This window comes from Physeter macrocephalus, chromosome 5 (assembly GCF_002837175.3).
Source record: "Physeter macrocephalus isolate SW-GA chromosome 5, ASM283717v5, whole genome shotgun sequence".
Classification (NCBI taxonomy): Eukaryota; Metazoa; Chordata; class Mammalia; order Artiodactyla; family Physeteridae; genus Physeter; species Physeter macrocephalus.
In genome coordinates, this window is record NC_041218.1 from 53,359,197 (window position 1) to 53,382,020 (window position 22,824).

The following is a 22,824-nucleotide window of genomic DNA, read 5'->3' on the forward strand; positions in this document are numbered from 1 at the left end:
GGTCCTTTCTCTCTCTCTTCTCCTTCTGGGACCCCTATAATGCGAATGTTGTTGTGTTTAGTGTTGTCCCAGAGGTCTCTTAGTATGTCTTCATTCCTTTTCATTCTTTTTTCTTTATTCTGTTCCCCAGCAGCGAGTTCCACCGTTCTGTCTTCCAGGTCACTTATCCGTTCTTCTGCCTCAGTTATTCTGCTATTGATTCCTTCTAGTGTAGTTTTCATTTCAGTTATTGTATTGTTCATCTCTCTTTGTTTGTTCTTTAATTCTTCTAGGTCTTTGTTAAACATCTCTTGCATCTTCTCGATCTTTGCCTCCATTCTTTTTCTGAGGTCCTGGATCATCTTCACTATCATTATTCTGAATTCTTTTTCTGGAAGCTTGCCTATGTCTGCTTAATTTAGTTGATTTTCTGGGGTTTTATCTTGTTCCTTCATCTGGTACAAGCCCTCTGCCTTTTCATCTTGTCTGTCTTTCTGTGAATGTGGTTTTTGTTCCACAGGCTGAAGGATTGTAGTTCTTCTTGCTTCTGCTGTCTGCCCTCTCCTTAAATTTTTTTTTTTTTTTACATTTCCTGGCATTAACACAGTGTCTTGCACCTAGCTGACCTTTAATAATTGTTTCCTTAATAAAATTCTCCTTTATTGAGGAAAAGAGACCAAAGGCCATCCACAATGGAAGAAAATAATTTGACCTGATATATTACAGAAGCTAAGAAACAACTCTTTAATAATATGTAAAAGTAGTTAGTAAACTATGTTACCACAAAAGCTTTAATTATCAAAACCAATTCACACTAATCATAGATTCTTCCCCACACCCAATGATACCAATGAGTAGCAAAGAATACAAGCAAAACCAGGTTCAGATGTAGCACTGCTTTCTAAAGGGGCCCTGAACCCATCAGATTTAGTTTCCTAATCATCCTTTTTCCCTCAATGGTGCTTGTTGTAGTTTTTTGGAGTAAAAGATGAGTACTAACAACGTGTATGATACACGTCAGCTCAGAGGAAGCTGTTTATGTTTGAGTTTCTTAGTTTTTATACTCCATTCATCACACACAGGCTGGAGAGGTTATAAGCTGTATCTCATAAATCCATAAATCACACAGGCTGAAGAGTTATAAACCACATCCCATAAATCCATAAATTCTAGGTCTATTTATAATAAGCAGTCTGGATGGGCCAGGTATATCCCTTAAAACATTCACAGATAAGAACTACCCCCTTTACCTTGCCACAAGCAAATACCTTCAGCATGTTTTTCAAGGCAGTCAACACTACCCAAGCTCCTGGAGGAGGGAAGGAAGGAGTTCTAGAACCCTGTCCTTCATAAGCCTATGAGGAAAAACTAAAGTTCAGCTGTGAATGTGTGTGTTCTAAGAACACAGATTGATTTGATTAAAAGTCTATCCTTGATGATGCTGCAAACATAGCCTCTTCTTTCCTCACTCTATTTCATCCCCTCCCTGAAATTCTACCACCACCTGTTTCTCTTAGATCAGAGCTTTCCAAAAGAACTTTCTGCACTGCCCAACAAGGTAGCCACTAGCCACATGTGGCTACTGAGCCCCTGAAATGTGGCTAGTGTGACTGAGGAAATAATTTTTAATATATTTAAATTTAGACATATATAGCCACATATGATGAATGGCTATAGCACAGACAATATTTATCACTGCCTTAAGTCATACCAAGGACTCTCCTCCTTTACTTTAAAATTCTTCATTAGGAAAGACCTGCTAATCTCTCTGTCCCCTACTCACTTCCTCTGCTCTTGGATGGTGAATTTATTTAATGGTCTCCTTTTTCCACATCTTTAGTTACTCAACAAGCTCTTGTTTAAGAGTTGTAGTGAATACAACAAAAAGTGATGAGTGTCATTACTTTCATGGCACTTACTACCTAGTCAGAGAGACAATGAACGCCCACAAAGCAACTATGAAATAATCCTAAGGAAAGCACTTTGGGGAATGTACCATATGGCTGGATACAATCCCCCATGCCTCATCAAGCCAGCATCCCCTCACCTGGCAATAAAGAAGAACAAAACAAAACTTTCAAATATGAACACTGACATGAAACACATCACATGTATAAGTAGATGACATGTGTGAAAGCAAATATCAATTATACCTGTATTTATCTTTTCAATTTTCCATAAATATTTATTGAAAACATGTTATGTACAAGGCACTGTACTTAGTTCTGGAGAAAATACAGATAATAAAAAATACTATACTTATCCCTAAGGAGTTTACAGTGTGGTGGTGAACTGATGAAAATTATCATTACTGAAAGCAGGGAACACATCAACACTGTAGTTGCTGAGCCCTGAAAATTGTTAAAATATGTTTATGTTTAGTGTTCTGCTTCTTAAAGGCTATTGGGTAATTCTAACTTGAGTCTGCCTATACCTCGAAGCCACTAAGGAGAAGAAATACTATACATTAAAAATTCAATATACAGGGACTTCCCTGGTGGCCCAGTGGTTAAGAATCCGCCTGCCAATGCAGGGGACATGGGTTCGATCCCTGGTCCAGGAAGATCCCACATGTCATGGAACAACTAAGCCCGTGCACCACAACTACTGAGCCTGCACTCTGGAGCCCACAAGCCACAACTACTAAGCCCACGTGCCACAAATACTGAAGCCCACGTGCCCAGAGCCCGTGCTCTGCAACAAGAGAAGCCACCACAATGAGAAGCCCGTGCACCGCTACGAAGAGTAGGCCCCACTCACTGCAACCAGAGAAAGCCCACGTGCAGCAAAAAAGACCCAACGTGACCAAAAATAAATAAATTACTTAATTTTAAAAAAAGAATTCAACATATATTTTACAAATCTGCTCAGGTTGATGTTTATTATTGACAATTTTATGTGTATATTTAGTCAATCTTTATGACCTCCATAAATTATATTCATTAGTCCTGTTTCTCTCTGAATTGTTCTAAATAAGCCTCAAGGCCTAACACTAGCTATAAGTAGACGTTATAAATTATTTTTAATGATGATCCACAATCAATATATAGTTGTTCTACAGTGTCTCTGTTACAAGTAAATGCTTAATGTAAGCAGATTTTCCTACAGACTTACCCTTTCCTGGTATCGTCTTTCAAAGAAAGCCATATCGTCCTCTTCAGGTTTCCTTAAGGAAGAAACTTGACTGCTTGTACCTACTAATAAGGAAAAAAAAAAATCTAAGTACAGTTGACCCTTGAACAACACGGGTTTGCACTGTGTATCCACTTATACTCAGATTTTTTTCCATAAATACCTACTACACTACTGCATGCTCCTGGCTTGGTTGAATCTGCAGATGTGGAGGAACTGTGGATACAGAGGCCCAGCTGTAAACTTATACGAGGATTTTTCAACTGCACAGGGGTGGGGGTCCCTAACCCAGCTGTGTTGTTCAAGAGTCAACTGTATTCATATAATTATAAATTCTTCTGAAATAAAAAACAGAAAAAAAACTTTCCTCCTACTGAGTGATTATTTTGTTTTTCAAACCAGAAATGATCTAAATGAATCGATCCTACTCCCGCTTTTTCAGAAAGCAGGGCATCATAAGACAAAAGTAATGTTCACTGGTAAACATTCTCCAAATATTCAAGTGGTTCATATTAAATAACACCATATAGCTATTTCACATCAGAGCTCATTTAGCTTTGTTCAACTACTTTTTAAATTTTATAGCGAGAAATTCATGTAACACTGTAACAGGTAATGCACAGAAGTAACTATTGAAGGTTTGCGCTGTGGTCTGAATGTTTGTGTTCCTGCCCCCTCCCCCCACCACCCAAAATTCATATGTTGAAATCCTAATGCCCAATGCGATGGTCCTAGGAGGTGGGGCCTTTGGGAGGTACTTAGATCATGAGGGTGGAGCGCTCATGAATGAGATTAGTGTTCTTATAAAAGAGACCCCATAGAGAGTCCTCAACCCTTCTACCATGTGAGGACACAAGGAGAAGGCACTGGCTGTGAATCAGGAAGAGCGCTGTCACCAGAACGCAACCATGTTGGCCCCTCTATCTGGGACTTCCCCACCTCCAGAACTGTGAGAAATAAGTTTCTGCTGTTTATAAGCAACCCAGTCTATGGTATTTTGTTACAGCCACCTGAACGGACTAAGAGAGTTTGTGTAGGCAACCAAAAGTGATGCTACTTCCTGCTTTGAAATTTTTCAAAACTAAAATAATTTTAACCATTTCCACGGTATTCACTTTTTAAAACCTTGTCAAGAACTAGTTTATGTGCTGAAAGGAATTTAAAATCGCTTCAGGAAGGAAAATCTGGTTTTCCTTGTAGGTAAGCCAAGCACCTAATTCCACTGAAAAGTTCACCTTCATTTCAGGTGAATGTCTTGGTTGGGTCCCTTCACATCCAAAATAGAATATCAGGGTTTCCCTGGTGGCGCAGTGGTTGGGGACCGCCTGCCGATGCAGGGCACACGGGTTCGTGCCCAGGTCCGGGAGGATCCCACATGCTGCGGAGCGGCTGGGCCCGTGAGCCATGGCCGATGGGCCTGCGCGTCCGGAGCCTGTGCTCCGCAACGGGAGAGGCCACAACAGTGAGAGGCCCGCATACAAAAAAAAAAAAAATAGAATATCAACCTGAACACCTGTTCTTGTTTATAAAGCATATGAATTCACCCTCAACCAACAACACAAAAATCATATAACTCCAGATGATCACCACAGAGTATAACCACACTGCCAACAACTACCTAATACAAATCTTGTTGAGAAAAACAAGAAAAATTGCTTAGAATATATGCTCTCTATCCATTCTTCTGTAAACCCTGGGTCTTTCCCTGGATCACGCTGGACCATCTGAGCTAAGCTTCTTGCAGAATCACCTTCACTGAGTTACATTTTAATAAATGGTATGTTACCATTTATCTGGTAAAATGGGATATTACCACTTTTATCAAAGGTAAGCATCAGAATTAACCAACCAGAGGCTGCATTTGCTGAAAAAAAGTTTTTAAGAACCTTGGGCAACTGCATCATTGTGGGTCACTACATAAATATCTTTAAAATCCAGCATTGGGGGGCTTCCCTGGTAGCGCAGTGGTTAAGAATCCACCTGCCAATGTAGGGGACACAGGTTCAATCCCTGGCCCCGGAAAATCCCACATGCCACGGAGCGACAAAGCCCGTGTGCCACAACTACTGAGCCTGTGCTCTAGAGCCCGCGTACCACAGCTACTGAAGCCCAAGTGCCTAGAGCCCGTGCTCCTAACAAGAGGAGCCACCGCAATGAGAAGCCCGTGCACCACAACGAAGAGTAGCCCCCACTCTCCACAACTAGAGAAAGCCCGTGCGCAGCAACGAAGACCCAACGCAGCCAAAAATAAAAACAAATAAATAAATTTATTTTTTAAAAAAATCCAGCACTGGTACAACTTTCATGTGCACCGAGGAATTCATGGCTTCTCCTTTCTAATATGGAAAAGTATTTAACTGATCTCACCTTCCTTTTCGTACCTTGGCTACCACTACAACTCAGTCAAAACTGCAGCTTAATGTAATAGTTACATCAACTTTGAAAGCTGACACACCTCACAGATATAGAGAATGAACTAGTGGTCAGCAGTGGAAGAGGGAAGTTGGGGAGGGGCAAGATAGGGGAAGGGGATTAAGAGATAGAAACTACTACATATAAATAAGCTACAAGGATATATCGTACAGCATAGGAAATATAGCCAATATTTTATAATGACTTTAAATAGAGTATTATCTATACAAATTCTGAATCACTATGTTGTATACCTGAAAGGAATATAATACTGTAAATCAACTATACCTCACTAAAAAAAAAAGTGACACAATTGTGTCCTTTTCTTTTGTTTTGATTTCTTACTTCCATCTACATTTTATAATTACTTCATTGTGCAAATCCCTTGCGCAAAAAGTCAGTGTACATGAAAAGGTTGTATGAAAACACAAATAAATCAAAGAAAATTCTCATTTCAGAATATTTTAAAATATTAAATACCTCATGAATCATACAAATTCCTTCTTCGTTTTTATTCTTGTTTTCAATAAAGGAAATGGAATACTTAAAAATGTATAAAAATGAACTTTATTCATTTTTATGTGCAATTTATAAATGGTAAAACCTTGCTAATCTATAATTATCAAGGGATTACACCTTGTTTGGGAGAGCCTAAAGGATCAAGGCAATTAGTCCACTAGAGGGCTCTCTTATTCAGATCAAAGCAGTAACATGTACCAGAATAAGGTTTTAAAACTCCAAATTTTTGTATTATCAGAATCCTCATAATTCCAAGATTTAACAATTTTTCCCAATTAAAATGAAGATTCTTGCTTTTTCTCAGTGCCTGGCCAATATAAAAGTGAAATGATAATCAAATTGTGGTAATACTGGAAAAAAAAGAGTAATCTGGAAAATGTATCAATCTATATTCTTTACTACATCCAAAAATATTTCTCAATTTAATTTCATTACCATCTGTTAGTGTTTCTGGAGAAGAGCTAGATGATGCTTGACATGCTTTTAGAAATGGGTGGTCCATGGCTGTAACTGGAGAGTCTAAAAATTCAACTGAAGGTGCACCTGAGAACAAAATATGTGAAGAAGGAAAATTAAATCTTTATTTTTTAGGATACAAAGAAGTTATTTCAAATGTGAAACAAATTAGAACCCCAAGCAGAATCATTAGAAAAGTCCTTTCTGTACAATGAAAATTTTTGTTTATATAAATTTTTGCCATATAAAGTAAAGGCAAATGGATAAAAGTACTTCTGCATTTCTCAGAGACCTTTCTCACAGGAAAAAAAAATGCACGAATGTAACTGTAAGTCAGCAAAGAAGTATAAGACCTTAACATAATCACAAAACATTATCAAAAGCAAGACATTCAGAATTTAAAAACCTCTAGTTGAAGAGGATAGAATAAGTGTATTTTTCCTCTATTCCTTACTGGGAAACCATCTAAAAGTAAAATATGAAAAAATAAAGAAAACTTCTTCAATGAAATGATGAAACAATTACAATCCTAAACCACAAACTACAAAGACCAACTGCTACATCCACTTTTGGACCGAAAGGAAGGAAGCTGCAGAAAAAATTAATAAGTCCTCTACTTCTTCACAAACCACCCCTACCCCACATGCCTATCCCCATCCACGGGTAGAGACAAGGAAATAAACTCTTAGTCCTTTCCTATAAAGTGAATAGTGTGGGACAATTACTCAGCTTTTCAGATTCCTGCACCCCTCCTTCCCCAGCTCCTCCCTCTTGTGACCTGAGGGAAGATCAGAGAAGGGGGCTCAGGTCCAGCCAGGTCCTTGTGTGTTCTCTGGTTGCCATGTGCACTACTGATCTCAAACGCTAAAGGCTGGCATAAGTTGCAATTTAGTCTCTCAGCTTGGTAGGGCCTGGTAGCCTCACACGCTCTCACTAGAAGTACAGACCTCTCAGCTGCCTGCCACTTTTTCTACCGAATCCCCCAGAGCTCAGGGGAACCACATCTAGCTCTGCTCTGCAGTCACCTTTGCCCCTTGCTATGATAGATGCTATGGCAGGCCCACTGCTTCACAGCTCACCTGCCTTCCAAGCACCCCACAGGAGCTGGGAATTACTACGGGCTCCTTCAGTATCACAAATTCCAGCAAAAGATCTCTGTCCAGGACTCTACATGGCTAATGGAGCAGACGTCCCTCTGCTCCCAGCTCCCCTACATCTAAAATCAAGACAAAAACATCTTATGTTTCCTCTCCTCATTCTCATCTTTCTTCACCCCACCTTCCAGCAGGGGCCAGAAGGAAAAGTTTTTTTTTCTTTATATTATAAAGATACTTAAGTGATAAAATACCATAAGTCACAAAAAGGCGAAGATGCCAGCTACTACCACTATTACTTAGCATTGTTCTGAAAGTACCAGTCATTCTGATTAGTCAAAGAGTAAGAAGAGTCATAAATATTGGAAAGGAAGAAGCAAAACTATCATTACAGTTGACCTTTGAACTGTGCAGGGGTTAAGGGTGCCAACCCTTCACGCAGTCAAAATCCACATATAACTTTACAGTCAGCCTTCCATATCCATGGTTCCACATCTGCAGATTCAACCAACTACAGATTGTATAGTATCATAGTGTTTGCTACTGAAAAAAAAATCCATGTATAAATGGACCCTTGCAGTTCAAAGCCCTGTTGCTCAAGGGTCAACTGTATATGCAAAATCAACTAAAGATATACATTTAAAATCTTAAAATTAAGTAATAGTGACTGGTAACAAAAGCAGCATACAACATTTCCTTTTTCATAAGCAAACAATAATCAGCTAGAAAATATAAAGGAAGGGAAAAATCCATATATGATAGCTATAAAAACGATGAAATATCTAGAAATAAAATTAAGAATTGTGCAGGACTTTCATGAAGGTACCTTCAGAATTCCACTAAGCTACACAGAAGAGCACAAAGAAATGAAGAGACTCAATATTTTAAAACAGCAAATCTTCCTATATTAACCTACATATTCACCTAAAATAATAGAATGTTTTGTAATAATAGAATGTTTTTAAAAAACAATGCCAAAGGTCTGAAAGAATTAAAAGGGAAGAATAGGTCAGGAAAATTCTAAAGTAAAAAAAATGAAGTCATACGTATTAATTTATTATAAAGCTGTAGTAATGAAAACAATATGGTAGTCACACAGAAATAGACAATAATGAGTCTGACTAATGAGCCCAGAACAATTTTTGGGTTGAACCCAGTCCTACCACTTACTAGCTGAATAACACAGAACAAGATGTTTTACTCTCTGTGCTGAGTTTCCTCGTCTGCAAAAAGGATTAATAATAGCACCTAACTCAGAGTTGTTGTGAGGATTAAATGAGGTAATAGATATAAAGAGGCTGGAACAAGCCTCACAGTACAAAGTCGTAATTATCATCAACAACATCATTACCATCATTTTTTGTTTGCCACTGATAACTGGGTTTTCTGTAACTGTTGCATGAGCCTAATACGATCATGTATCCATAAAAATTGAAAAAGAATTTATTTATGGAATTTAACAAGCTAGTTATAAAATAACCTAGAAGAGAAAATGCACAAATATATCAAGGCAATCCTGAAAAATGAACACAAACAGGAAGAATTTACCATACCAATTATCAAAGCACACTATGAAGAACAATAATTAAAAATACGAAATATTGGCACAAAATATGCAATTAGGCCAATGGCACAAAATAGAAAGTATGATATAATATGGTAAAGGTAAAGTTTCAAATTATTTGGGAAAAACAGTGTTTGTATAACTTGCCATTGATTTGGACAAAAACTGAAGTTATACACACCTCACACTTTCACAAAAAATAAATTCCAGATACATAAGAAAGCTAAACATAAAAGCAAAAAAATTAAGCATTAAAGTAAAATGAAGGAGAACATACTTATAAAATTAGAGTAGGGAAGGCCTGCTTCCTACATTTAAAAACTGTAAAACCATAAGAAGTAAAAAACCCAAAAGACAAATGCCATATTGGAAGAAAATATCTGCAAAATAAATACAAAGGATTAGTATACAGAATATATAAGAAGACTTCTTATAAATCAATGAGAAAATATAAAAACATAAAAATGAGCAAAGTATATGGACAGACAATTCACAGAAAGTAAAACGGCCACTAACTATAAGAATACTCTCATCTCACTAATAATGAGGGAAATCAACTGAACTGAAACAATGATAACATTTTCACACATTAGACTGGCAAAAAAACTAAGTTTAATGACATCAATGATCAGCATAAATATTTGGAAATAGGTAAGCTAAAACATCACTAAAGGAAGTATAAACAAGTACAGCATTTTTGGAAGGCAGTTTGACAGAACGTATTACAATTTCACATGTGCACACTCTTCAACCCAACAATTCTACTTCTCTCCATCTGCCTTAGAGTCAAATTCACATAGTACACAAGGAAGCAAGTTCAAGGATTTGGGGGGCACGATGTTTGTAGAGGCAAGAAAATAAAATGGAAACAATCTAAATGCCATGAACAAGGAGATGGTTCAGAAAACTGATATATATCTATAGTGTGGAATACTATGAAGCAGTTAAAAAAATAAGTAGATTTGTAGGTCCTGATATAATAGGCCTTCAAAAATTATTCTAAGTTAAAAAAAAGTAAACTATAAAAATGTACGTTAAAAAGAGAAATACAAATCAATTGATGACAGCAAATTACCCTCTAGGAAAGAATCTGGGGTTAAGAAAAGCATTCAAGGGGGACTTGTTTGAATCTGTTTTAACAAGAAAATATTCATTTATGTTTTTGTAATCTTTGTAATGAAAAAAATAAAAGTAATACATACTTTTTATGAAAAAAAAAAACCCCCACACATATAAGTATTTAAAGTAGATAGGAACCACAGTTATTTTCCTCAGAAGGATCCAGCTACCTTCAATAGTTTGAGATATATCCAATTAAACTTCTCTGTATATTACTTTAAGTTTTTATATATGCAAGCAGATATATTTGTGTGCATACATGTAGACATACATGCATATGATCATACATTACTACAGATGTGATAACATGTACACACATGCATGTACATACACGCATGGACAAAAGCCTATGTTTCCAAAATGAGATGGTTATAATGGCAAAAATTACATACAATAGGATAACAGGTAAACTGTATCATATCAAATAAAACAAATTATTATTCCACTATTACAAACAATGGGGTTGTGAGTTGGGATTTCGGTACGAGTATTGGGGTAGGAGTGATCTTTTCTCTTATGTTTTCTAATTTTTCTGTAATAATCATACATCGGATAGTGACAATAAAATCTTTTTAGAAAAATAAAAATCAAATGAGAGAATATTCTTTGTAAATAACATGAAGAACTTTAAGTGCAAAACAAATACAAGGCTTCACTATTGTTAGCACACATAACACATATTGTGTCAGCACAATATGACAAGCTCACAGTTCATATATCCTCACTTACCAATTCCACTGTCATCTAATCGCATGTAGTCTTCTGCCAGCGAGCTAAAGCCAGTTAATCCTCCCATTGCTGCATAAGGAACGTCCCATCCCACCGGTTTTCTCTGAGCCAGTCTTTCTTGCTTAGTTTCCACTACTGTGTCATGGGCATATGCAGGCTGACCACAAGCACAAGTGAAGCAACTATGGAATCCTGAACAATTAGAACCTGAATCAAGATGTAAACCAAGTTAAACGTTTTTAAATATAGGTAATGAGCTATGTATGTCCTATAAACCACTTAGCTTGGCCAAAATCACCTGAATCTGGATCCTTCATACACTGTGCTCTGGCCCCTGTACCTCTTACCTCTAGTCCCTGAACTCACTCCCTCCCAGCCACTGCTCTTACTTTCAAAAGATGCTAAAGTGGTAAGAGAGTACGTAGCAAAAAAAAAAAAAAAAATTGGAAAAAACAATCAGGACTAAAGGAAACTGAGCTAAACATTGGAGAGCCAGGAAATACAGGCCCTCTCCTCAAATACTGAGTTAAAAGCAGGTATGGGGGGACAGCCCAGTGGTGAAGAAGTAATGTGGAAACGTCTCTGTGGGTCAATTCCCCATAAAAGCCATATTGGAAGGGCAACCCAAAGACATAGAAAGATGCAAGAGAATACTGTTTAACAACAAAAAGGAAAGAAGTACTGATGCATGTTACAGCATGGATGAATCATAAAAACATTACACTAAGTGAAAGATGCTAATCAGAAAAGACCACATACTCTATGATTCCACTTATATGAAATGTCTAGAACAGGCAAATCCACAGAGACAGAAAGTAGATTATTGGTCGTCTAGAGCTGAAGGGAGGAAGAAATAAGGAATGATTGCTAATTGATATGGAATTTCTTTTTGGGGTGATGAAAATATTCTAAAATTTATTGTGGTGATGGGTGTACAACTCTGTGACTATATTAAAAACCATTAGGTTGTACCCTCAAAATGGATGAATTATATAGTATGTGAATTATATCAATAAAATTACTGTTTATAAAAAAAAAAAAACAAGCCACATTGAAATGGAGTCCAGAATACACCATTAACAAAATCATTACACACTCACACTTCTGACAAATGTGTATGGGAACCAAGGCACATAATAAATAAGTTTTATTCAAATACTTCCATACTTCATCAGTGAAACATATTTATTTCTGCCACTGTCATTAAAAATGTTTTATTACATATTTCATCATAAGATTTCAATTCAAGATACTACAAAAAGAACTGGAAAAACTATCTCCTGAAGAAAAATATTTTACCTATTTTTAAAAAAATCCTACCTAGGGCTTCCTTGGTTGCACAGTGGTTAAGAATCCGCCTGCCAATGCAGGGGACACGGGTTCGAGCCTTGGTCTGGGAAGATCCCACATGCCGCAGAGCAACTAAGCCCATGTGCCACAACTACTGAGCCTGCACTCTAGGGCCCGTGAACCACAACTACAGAGTCCGCGTGCCACAACTACTGAAGCCCGAGTGCCTAGAGCCTGTGCTCCACAACAAGAGAAGCCACCACAATGAGAAGCCAGCACACCACAACGAAGAATAGCCCTGGCTAGCCAAAACTAGAGAAAGCCAGTGTGCAGCAATGAAGACCCAACGCAGCCAAAAATAAATAAGTAAAATAAGTAAAAATAAAATAAAATTTTTAAAAGAATTAAAAGAATATATCCTATCTATTTCAAAGGGTTTTTAAAAGGATGATGAAGAGAAAGGGTATATGGGATGGTGGCTGGGATTTGGGTATAGGTATTGAGATAAGGGTGCTATTGCCTACACAGCGTTAAAAGCATCATGTTACATTTTGCTTTTCCCATCAACCTATGTCTTAGGCAATAACATAATAATCTGCCAGCAAATTATACAAATTTTTTAGACTTATAAAATCCTTTTTAAGGATTATTATTCTGTAAATAGAATTCAGTTGGTAAAACGTCCATGATTCAAAAATTTGAATCAGATCACGTCTAGTGATTCTTTAAAATCTATTACTATTACTTAACTTATTTGAATTACAAGAGATTAGAGATTAAGGTTGATGACTGCAAAGCATATAAATAACTGAGATTTTCCATAAAAATAAAATTTTAGAGTAGCTCTCCATCATCCTAGTTGTTTAATGTCGCTGTAGCTGAATGAAACTGGCACAGAGACACATTAAACATTCAATAAGGAGACAAAAGCATTCTGTTTGTGTGTTTATCATAATGTAACTCACAGGCATTGCACATAAAGCCAGGCCCAGCACTATGCTGATCAGCAAAGTGCTTGCACCTGCAACGAATGGGCTGCATGCCATTCAGGGGCACGTAGAGGTAAGCCCTGCATGGGCAGCCCGTCACTTGACAAGGAAGACTGATGGGGCGCTGCTGAGGAATCGTTTCAAAGTCAGTTTTATGTTGCTTATACCTAAAAAAAATAAAAGAGAAGAAATAAAAGCACAATGCAGGTACTGCCAGAAATGACAACAGCTGTTCTGTTAAATGCAAAATGATTCTTTTTCATTTTTATTTTTGTTTCATTGTTCTTATCAGTAAGGTTGAAAATACACTCCCCTGCATGCAGTATTTGTCAGCTAAGTTGCTTTGGTCAGATAAAATCTTCACCCATCTAGATTTTTATTTTTAATTATTTAAGAAGAATTTTCACAACAATATACAAAGAAATAGCAAATAATTCTCTTAAAATACCACTACAGATTCGTTAATACAGAAGCACAACCCAAGAGTATGAAAAAACTTCTTCATGAAAATTCTTTTTAATCAAAGTGCATTATTTACATTTATTTTCACAGGTTTGCTACTTAAAATTGAAATAAGTTCAATAAACGTACATTAATGCTATTTATTTTAATATAATTTAATTTTTAAACTTCAAAATAAATTATCAACACCTTTCAAAGCCAAAGCTCTTTGTTAAAATGCTGTATGTAATTTTCTCAGGCCACTGGCTTCCTTCTCATTAAGTGATACTCAGTAAAATAATATTAAATTTATTATTCTCAATGTTATCCTAGGTAATAGAAGTTAAAATAACAATGAGATACCATTTTTCACTTAGTAAAGAGAGCCAAAGTTTTCTTAACTGTACATATTTCACAATGCTGTCAAGAGTGTTACAAAAGAACCAATCCCATTTAATAGGGTTTCAAGAAACATAAAAAGATGCATCCTTTAACCTAGATGGTTCATTTTTGAAGAATATACCCTAAAAAAATTATTCCATGTATATAAAGAGCTTTGTGCATAAGGATAGCATTAGCAACAGTACTTACAATAGCAATATATATAAAGCATACTCATAATAAGGGAATGGATAAGTATATTACTAGAAGACAGTTTTCAAACTCTTTATCACCGAAAACTTTTCTTCAAATAAAATCTTTTACAGAACCATAATACTATACAAAATAGATAAAAGCAGAATTAGTTAAAGCAAGGCGAAGAGCCATAATTGGAGTCTGTCCTTCCCCTAACCTGCCCTTCCACCTGGTACACCCCTGAGACTCCGTCATAGCTCTGGGGAAAACACAGTGAACACCACTGGACTAGCTGGAATATCAAGCAGGTATTAAAAATCTTGTTTACAATTACTACGAACCATGTGGAAACATTTCCGTGAATCTGTAATGAAAAACTCGTTCAATATTTATACATACATATAATTAACAACTAAATGAACTATGTAAAGAAAAAAGTACACAAACATAGTAAAACATATTAACAGCAGCTGGCTTTAGGTGGTTAGTCTTCTTTCTACGTTTCTATATATTCCTCATTTTCCTTAAATAACCAATGTTTCACATCCATAATAGGGAAAAATTAATTTAGACAGAGACCTCACTGAGTGACTGGTACTAAAGAACCTTTCCATCCAAGTGGGGTTGGGTCACTTTTGAAGGTTAATTCCATGCTGTACAATTATACATAGATATGAGACTGGCACTAAATTTTTACAACGATAAATGATAAAACTAACATAAATTTACCAAAGTCCTCTCCATTTCTGAAAGATATCAACATAACCTCATCCTCCATTCCTCCAATGTTTTTATTTGGGGTTGCTAAATAAATTTCAAGTCAATCTATACACAACATTACTTATCCTAGCAACTGCCTAACAACCTCCAGCAAACTGCAAGTCTGTAAACAGCAACTACACAGAGTACCTCAGGAAAGAGCCCCAGAAACTAACAGAACAGGGCAGCTCTCCCATGGTTCCTTTGGAACAGAAAGTTGAAGTCGTAACCTAAAACCACGTAATAGTTTCTGTGATTCTTCCTTGAAGCAGCTTTGTCCTTTTGAGCTTTACAACTAAGACCTGTGACAGTCATAAAATTTAAAGTAGAACAGGATAAACACAGCAAAATGCAAACCTCATGTATCGGTAACGCACATCAATGGTTGGAGCTTCATGTATTTCCTTTCTTCCATGTGCTTTTCTCAGAAGAGGACCACTTGTAATAAAAAGCTGTGTGCTTGTATTTTTGTTTAAAGAAAAGTATATATATATATATATGTACACACACACACACACACACACAGAGTTGACCCCTGAACAATACAGGTTTAAACTGCGGATTTTTTTTTTTTCAGTAAATATGCAGTAGGCCCTCAGTATCCATGGCTTCCTCATCTGGGCATTAAACCAACCACGTATTGTGTTCCTACGATGTTTATGATCTGAGGGGGGCTGAATCCACATCTGCAGACAGGAGGGCCCAGCTATGGGACTCGAGCATCCCCAGATTTTGGTGTCCGCAGTGGGTCCTGGAACCAAAAGTATATATATATATATATGTACACACACACACACACACACACACACACACACAGAGTTGACCCCTGAACAATACAGGTTTAAACTGCGGATTTTTTTTTTTTCAGTAAATATGCAGTAGGCCCTCAGTATCCATGGCTTCCTCATCTGGGCATTAAACCAACCACGTATTGTGTTCCTACGATGTTTATGATCTGAGGGGGGCTGAATCCACATCTGCAGACAGGAGGGCCCAGCTATGGGACTCGAGCATCCCCAGATTTTGGTGTCCGCAGTGGGTCCTGGAACCAATCCTTCACAGGCGTGCGTGTGTGTGTGTGTGTGTGTGTAAATAAAAGAGAAAGGTATTCATACAACACACTTCTTAAAGTGTAAAGGGAGATTAGTAAATGTGAGGAGAAATGCTTCTATTTGTAGATTGGTAACCTGTTCAGTGTAGCTCAACTCAAGCAACTCTAAAATCAGTTCTGCATAACTTACGTAAGCTGAAGAATGGCTATGTGGGGGTCGATTATACCATACTCTCCAATATTGAGTGTGTCTGAAAATGTTCATAACAAAAGGTGAAATGAATAAATAAAATAAATTCTTTCTGCAGAGAAAAAAATAAAAATAAAATCAGCTCTGCAGTCTGATGACCCATCCTCTACTACCTTGTCCAGTGGTGGGAGAGGCAGACTCTGCTCCCCAGCCTAACTGAAAGACCCCTGGCAAAGCCACAGGGGCACCAATATCTTTCTTACCAATGGTAACAGGAAAGATGCTTAAGGTGATAGATTCCATAATGAGTTCTAATAGGAAACAACAGAAATTTTTAAAATATAGCCAAAAAAACCCTTAAATAATTTCTGGCATATTATTGGTATATAAAGGCCTGTTTTCAAATGTTTCCCAATTATCACCAATAATAGTATTTACAGAAGGAAGATATCCTCTGCTACAGTTTTATACTTCCTAATCACCAGAAACCTTAGCAATAAAGTATCTTACCTATGGGTACAAAAACACAGTGTCTCTGGACCCACAAGTTTACAATCCATTCCAGTCGGTGATCGCCAGCTCACGAATAATCTGTTCTGTAAACGCATAGGTAAGACTTTTCTTTTGTATTCTTCATATTCTTCAGGAGTAAAAAGTTTCCCTCCATCATCCTCACCAACAATTCTACAACAAAAGATACTTCTCTTAAGCCTGTGTATTTATTTTCCAGGTTAAAAATACTAAATTCTAAAATTAAACTATACTTGTATAGTCAAAGGAAATGCTGCTTCGGCTTTGTTTTTTTACTGAGGCTCATGTTAATAGCAAAATTACACAAAATAGTAATAAAGCTTTTGCTTCCCATATAAAAGAGAATTATGAATAAGAAAGTCAGTGAATTCATAACATCTGACTTCAATGATCCAGGTTTACCACTAGAGAATTACAACATATTCATCTCAGTTTCTCCTTTGATTCTGAAGCAAACATGCTCATTTTTCACATTAAAAGCTGGAGCCTAAACTGCTAAAAAAATTCTAATATTTTCCTCCTTAAAAAATAGTTCCCCCCCAAAAAAACAAATGGTACAAAAAACATCGATGCTGAAGACAACATGACTAATGCCCACACCTGACTCCAAACCCTGGCCAGGAGTTTAAACTAAGATGGGACCCACAAACACCCATGGATCTGCACCAGCTCAAACCCAACATATGAATTGAGTAATCAGGTGCAACATTGTTTAATTCCAGAAGACCGACCTCAAAATTTTATGCGAAAAATTAAGCCAACACTATTTCTTAATTTCTCAGGAAATTAAGAATTGGACTCCCTGGAGGAAAAGGAAGCACAATTAAAATTGAAGAAATATCTCCTTGAAAATACCCCCTTTAAAAGTCATGAAAAGTGTTGTTTGCAGAATGCTACATAATTTTTGGTGCAATCCATACCCTTTTCCATACTTTCAAGCCTTTAGCTGAGGTAGATAAATAAAACCAACTCAGCGGCTATGAAACCATTACAAGCTTCTTCCTTACTTAAATAATTTAGATACACAATAGTAAAAAAAATAAAAACAAAGGGCATTTTATTCTGAGATAAGTTTTGGGCCACTTCACTTTATTATAGCTACCAAGAAGTATACCAACAGGTACTAAAAAGACCTTAAGATCAATGCAGATCTTTAAAGAAAGAGATCATTTGATTTTAAGTTCTAAACCAGTGTAGCTCAAACTTTATTTACAGAATCCCCAAGAAATCTAGTTCAAATGCAGATTCAGATTAAAATGCCTGAAGAGGGCCTGGTGATGCTCCCTGGTGATGCCATGACTGCTACACTTTGAGCAGCAAGCCCCTAACTTTTAGAGAATTATTCCAGGTAGTTTATGTTTGAAAAATAATTTCCTCCCAGGCCCTAACATTTTCTGGGCCAGGCAAGAGACTACAACTGAAGGCCCACATTCCACATACCTGAATATCTAAATATCTAAGTTATCAGTCAACAGCAGGACCCAGCAACTTGCTCCCAGGGAAATGTAAGACTTGGAGCCTCAAAGAGCCCGCTCTGCCCTACGTGAGGGCTGGGTGGAAGCTGATCTGGGCACAAGTCTCCTTGCGTTACCCGAACCAGGAATGAGGCCTGACCCATCAAGCTTCTCACCCTCACTTTTTCTGGCTCAGAATTACCAAGACATTTCTAGGCATTACCCAAAAGTATGTCACCTAGACAGCCAGAGGGAAGTGCAGTCAGATAGGAACTCATTCGCCCAAGTAATTTGGGTCGACCACCTTAAAGCAGAGCAACTCCTCTGGCTTGGATTTCAGGCCGCTCAAGCTTCCCAGGTGAGGATAGGATCCTCTCACTTCCCCCTTACACACACACACACACACACACACACACACACACACACACACACGCCTCAACTCCCCTTCCTCCTGTGTCAAAAACAAATACCGTATGCTAACACATATATATGGAATCTAAGAAAAAAAAAAAGTCATGAAGAACCTAGGGGTAAGACGGGAATAAAGACACAGACCTACTGGAGCATGGACTTGAAGATATGGGGAGGGGGAAGGGTAAGCTGGGACAAAGTGAGAGAGTGGCATGGACATATATACACTACCAAATGTAAAATAGATAGTTAGTGGGAAGCAGCCGCATAGCACAGGGAGATCAGCTCGGTGCCTCCAATAAAGATATTTAAAAAAAAAAACAACCTTCTTGGGAGACCGAAAAAACACATCGTTACAGGTGCATCGGTCTTTGTCAGGGCCCCAGGCAGTGAATCACTCCCTAAAGCCCTAGAAGCGGCTGCACTTCCAGTTTCCAGAAAAGAGTTTCTCCAGAACCACCAACACTACACCAGTGTCTTTCTCTTAAAACCCGTCCCTCGGGGTTGGGAGCACGTTTAGAAGTTCACGACTTACCCTATTACTAAGTTAACATGCAAACTTGATGTCTGCTTTTACAGGCCCCGAGTACTCAATGTGTAATCTACACTGGCAGTTTAGAAGAAAATAAAAGAAGGATCTTTGCATAAATCTAGTTAATAATCCTTCCTCAAAGAGGTCAGAGCGGGAGACCTTTTAAATTGCGTCGGAAGAAACTTATTAGAATAAACTGCGTGTCAGTACAATATTTAATTACAGAAAGAGAAAACCTGCAATCAATGTTAAGCCTCCCCCACCAGCCGGGGAAGGGATTCCGGGAGCCCCAGCGAGCCAGCGCTGGGCCCCTGCCTGCGCCTCCAGCGCTCCTCCCGCGAGGGGGACCGGGCCCGCCCGCGCCTCCAGAGCTCCTCCAGCGAGAGGGACCGGGCCTGCCCGGGGCCTCCTGGCCCCGCGGAGCCGCCGCCTCACCTCCGGTACTCCATGTACTTGTCCACGGCCGCCGCGCCGCCGGCGGGCAACGTCAGCCGCTCCATGGCGGGCGGGGAACCCGGAGGCGCCGGCTCTGAGGCCCCAGCCAGCCCTGCGCACGTGAGCAGCACCCTGAGAAGCCAAAACCGGTCCCGCCCCGGCCGGCCGCGCCCCCTCCCACCCGCCTACCGATTGGCCCGCAGGAAGACCGCGGTGACCACGCAGGGCGCGCGCTTCCACATGGCTGCCCACGAGAATCCTGGCCTCCACGCTCAACGCCGCCGCGCTCGGGATGCTGTTTACCGCCCTCCACAAACCTTGTCCCCCTGGTCTGGCAGGTGTCCTTGTAAAATAACGAGTGACGAGGCAGTGCAATGCCTTGCATGTAATGGATGCACAGAACATGGGTTATTACTTTGTGCAGCGTTTTTCGCTGGTTGTGAGAAGGTGCTGGAACGTGTGAGGCCCGCCTCCCCATAATCGCCAGCCGTGTTTTCAAATTTGGCGTTTAAAAAACTGTGATGTAAAATCAGTAGTCCTGAGTGTCTGCGTCCAGTTTGGTTGTCGCTAAAGCAACATGTTCTTCAAAGAAATTGAGTAGCGGTTTAAGCGGAAACAAGGAGAAACAATTTAGTTAAGATTTTTTTAAACCTTTGGAAATAGTCTCCACAAAATCCTTTTCAAAGTTGAATTACAATGCGATTGGTAATTTGCACAGAATCTGGTTTAGTAACCTGGAAAAGAGGTAGGAAATCCATTATTATTGGGTCAAACTCTGAGGTTCCCTAGAGGTCAGCTTGAGCGCCCTCTATAAATTATCTGGGAGGGAGAATCCACAAACAATAAGACAAATAATTCGTTGAGCTCCAATACTTTATTTCAAAAATACTTCCCTGGATAGTTCAGGTCCCAAAGGCAAAATATGATATAGACAGATTGCTTAGGTGCCGCCTTTCCTTTTCACTGCCCTTTCTTCCCTTCTAGAGTCGGTCCTCCTACATAGGCAGTCAGGCAGGTCTCGTTCCCAACTTTGACACCCTTACTACTTTTTGTTAATTACTCTCTACCCAAAGTGTTGCCTCCTAACTCAACCTTAGCCAATAAACTTTGAAGCCTCCCAGCACATTTGAATTTTTATAGAGACCTTTTAAGGTTAAAAGACTTTCAACAGTTGGGTCAAGGAGTGATCCTGAAATAGGGTTATTTTAGGGGAAGGAGCCCTGCTCAGTACTCTCTCCAATCACACCTATGGACTGCTGCTTCCAGCTTTTATCTCTTTATGAACACCTAGTCCTGCTTTTAGGCAGCAACTAAACTAACAAAGATTAAATAGCATAAAGTGCCAGGGTATGTGAGCTTATAGAAAGGTGGCAGGGGAATGGCTATGCAGGCAAGTACAAGTTAATGAATCTAGAGAGAAATAATTAAAATAGGCTTAGTGCAGTTGTGGACTCTTCAAGGACGATTCTGGAGCAGAAAAGTCTTCTGACCAAAAGAGTCAACAAAAATATTAAGAATGACAAATAAGAGTTCGGAACAAAATAGAAAATGTTATCCTAACCTTGGAGAAAACTGACAACTTTGCTAATTAGAATATTGTATATGTTTTTGACCTCTGCTTTAATTTTTTTAAGTATAATTGAACTATAATTTATTCCCAAAGGTATCTAAATTGATCTAGGAAATATGACAGACAGAGGGACATGAAAGAGGGACACTTGCCTTGGCAAGTATTAGACATTTTACATAGTAAGTCCTCATAAAATGAGATTAGAAATATCAGCATTTTGCAGTGATGTATAAGTTAGGAATGCTTTCTTCTGCAAATGACAGAATAATCTAACAGTGGCTTAATTAAACATTGGGTTTTTGTTGTTGTTACTGTAAAGAAGTGTTGGGGTAGGTGTTTGCTGGTGTGGTTCAGGGCATTTTCCCCATAGTTTCAAGAACCCCTGAAATTATATACAAATTCAAAGAAGAAAGAAACGGGGCAACCAATATCAGCTATTCCTTTTATCAAGTACGAAAGAGTTTTCCTAGAAGCCCCTCTAAAAAGTTTTCACTTATGTATCATAGACCAGATCTTTGTCACATGGCCATCCCTGGTTGTACAAAGAAGACTGGGAAAGCAAGTACAGGACTAACATTTCCCAGGGTCTATGATGGAGGTGGTCAAGAAGAGAGTTAGAAATGTGTGTTTGGTTAGTCTGCCCAGCTCACCCCTTGAACTGTTAACACCCATGCACACCCTTCTCCCCAATGTAGGCATTTTACATTAAATGTAGTCATCAGACCCCTAAGGAAGGCAACCCCAAAGTCTCAGCCAGCTACTGAAACTGGTTTGAAGTCTTCTCTGTCATTCAATTTTTTTTTTTTTTCTTTTTGCCTGCTCCATGCAGCATGCAGGAATTTAGTTCCCCGACCAGGGATCGAACCCATGCCCCCTGCAGTGGAAGTGCGGAGTCCTAACCACTGGACCACTAGGGAAGTCCCACTATCATTCACTCTTAACGGTTTGGCAGTTGAGAGCTAAAGGACAAGAATGTCGCTTCTCCCCCATCACAAAATACCTAATGTTATAGTAATGAGGATAGAATAGGATAATTACAATACAAAGGTCTCAGAAAAGGAAAGAATGGGAAATACATAGAAGACAAGAGTCCATGGCACATACCAAATACTGCTGGGCAGGTGGTAATGACTCCCACTTACAACAGTGGAGACAGTTCCTTGCAGGGCCAATGAAATTAGGCAGCCTCTGATTCTGTTATCTGGAAGGATCTCCTTTACCCATCCCCTCCCAGCTCCTGGTGTACCTCTTTTGAAGAAGTTCTTATTCCAAAGCCACGTATGGCAGCATCTCGTGTGGGCTTTGGGGAAATTGTCTTTTTTGGGGGATAGGAACAACTTTCACAATCCACTCCCGGTTGGCGCAAATACAGAATCCAGGGGACAGTAAGTGTTGAAGAATCTCGAGTTTTCCAGGCAAGCTTAAGATTTTTGAGACAATTTTCCCCCCAAATTTAGTAGCCTTCAAGTGTTTTCCTTTCTTTTGATCAACTTTTTTGTATGAGTGTCCACAACCAAACACCTGTTTAGACAAAATTAATGTTTCTTAATTTTATTTAACTATATTATTCATACAAAAGCACATATATAAC

The 22,824-nt window shown here is 38.6% G+C and overlaps 1 protein-coding gene across 4 annotated transcripts in view; it reads right to left on the reverse strand.

The window, feature by feature from the left end:
- The window catches only part of FAM221A (family with sequence similarity 221 member A), a 26,540-nt gene extending 6,772 nt beyond the window's left edge, over positions 1 to 19,768 (reverse strand). For 3 of the 4 annotated variants that reach the window (XM_028489471.2, XM_024132159.3, XM_028489472.2), the window contains exons 1-6: positions 19,664 to 19,768; positions 16,811 to 16,984; positions 13,260 to 13,450; positions 11,005 to 11,211; positions 6,478 to 6,585; positions 3,094 to 3,176 (exon numbers count right to left, since the gene is read on the reverse strand). In XM_028489471.2, coding sequence (XP_028345272.1) covers positions 3,094 to 3,176; positions 6,478 to 6,585; positions 11,005 to 11,211; positions 13,260 to 13,450; positions 16,811 to 16,984; positions 19,664 to 19,728 — 828 coding nt within the window. In that variant the 5' untranslated portion in view covers positions 19,729 to 19,768. The remainder of the gene's footprint in view (positions 1 to 3,093; positions 3,177 to 6,477; positions 6,586 to 11,004; positions 11,212 to 13,259; positions 13,451 to 16,810; positions 16,985 to 19,663) is intronic. The other variant, XM_028489473.2, reaches the window with a different exon arrangement.
- Between the last annotated feature and the right edge of the window lie 3,056 nt (positions 19,769 to 22,824).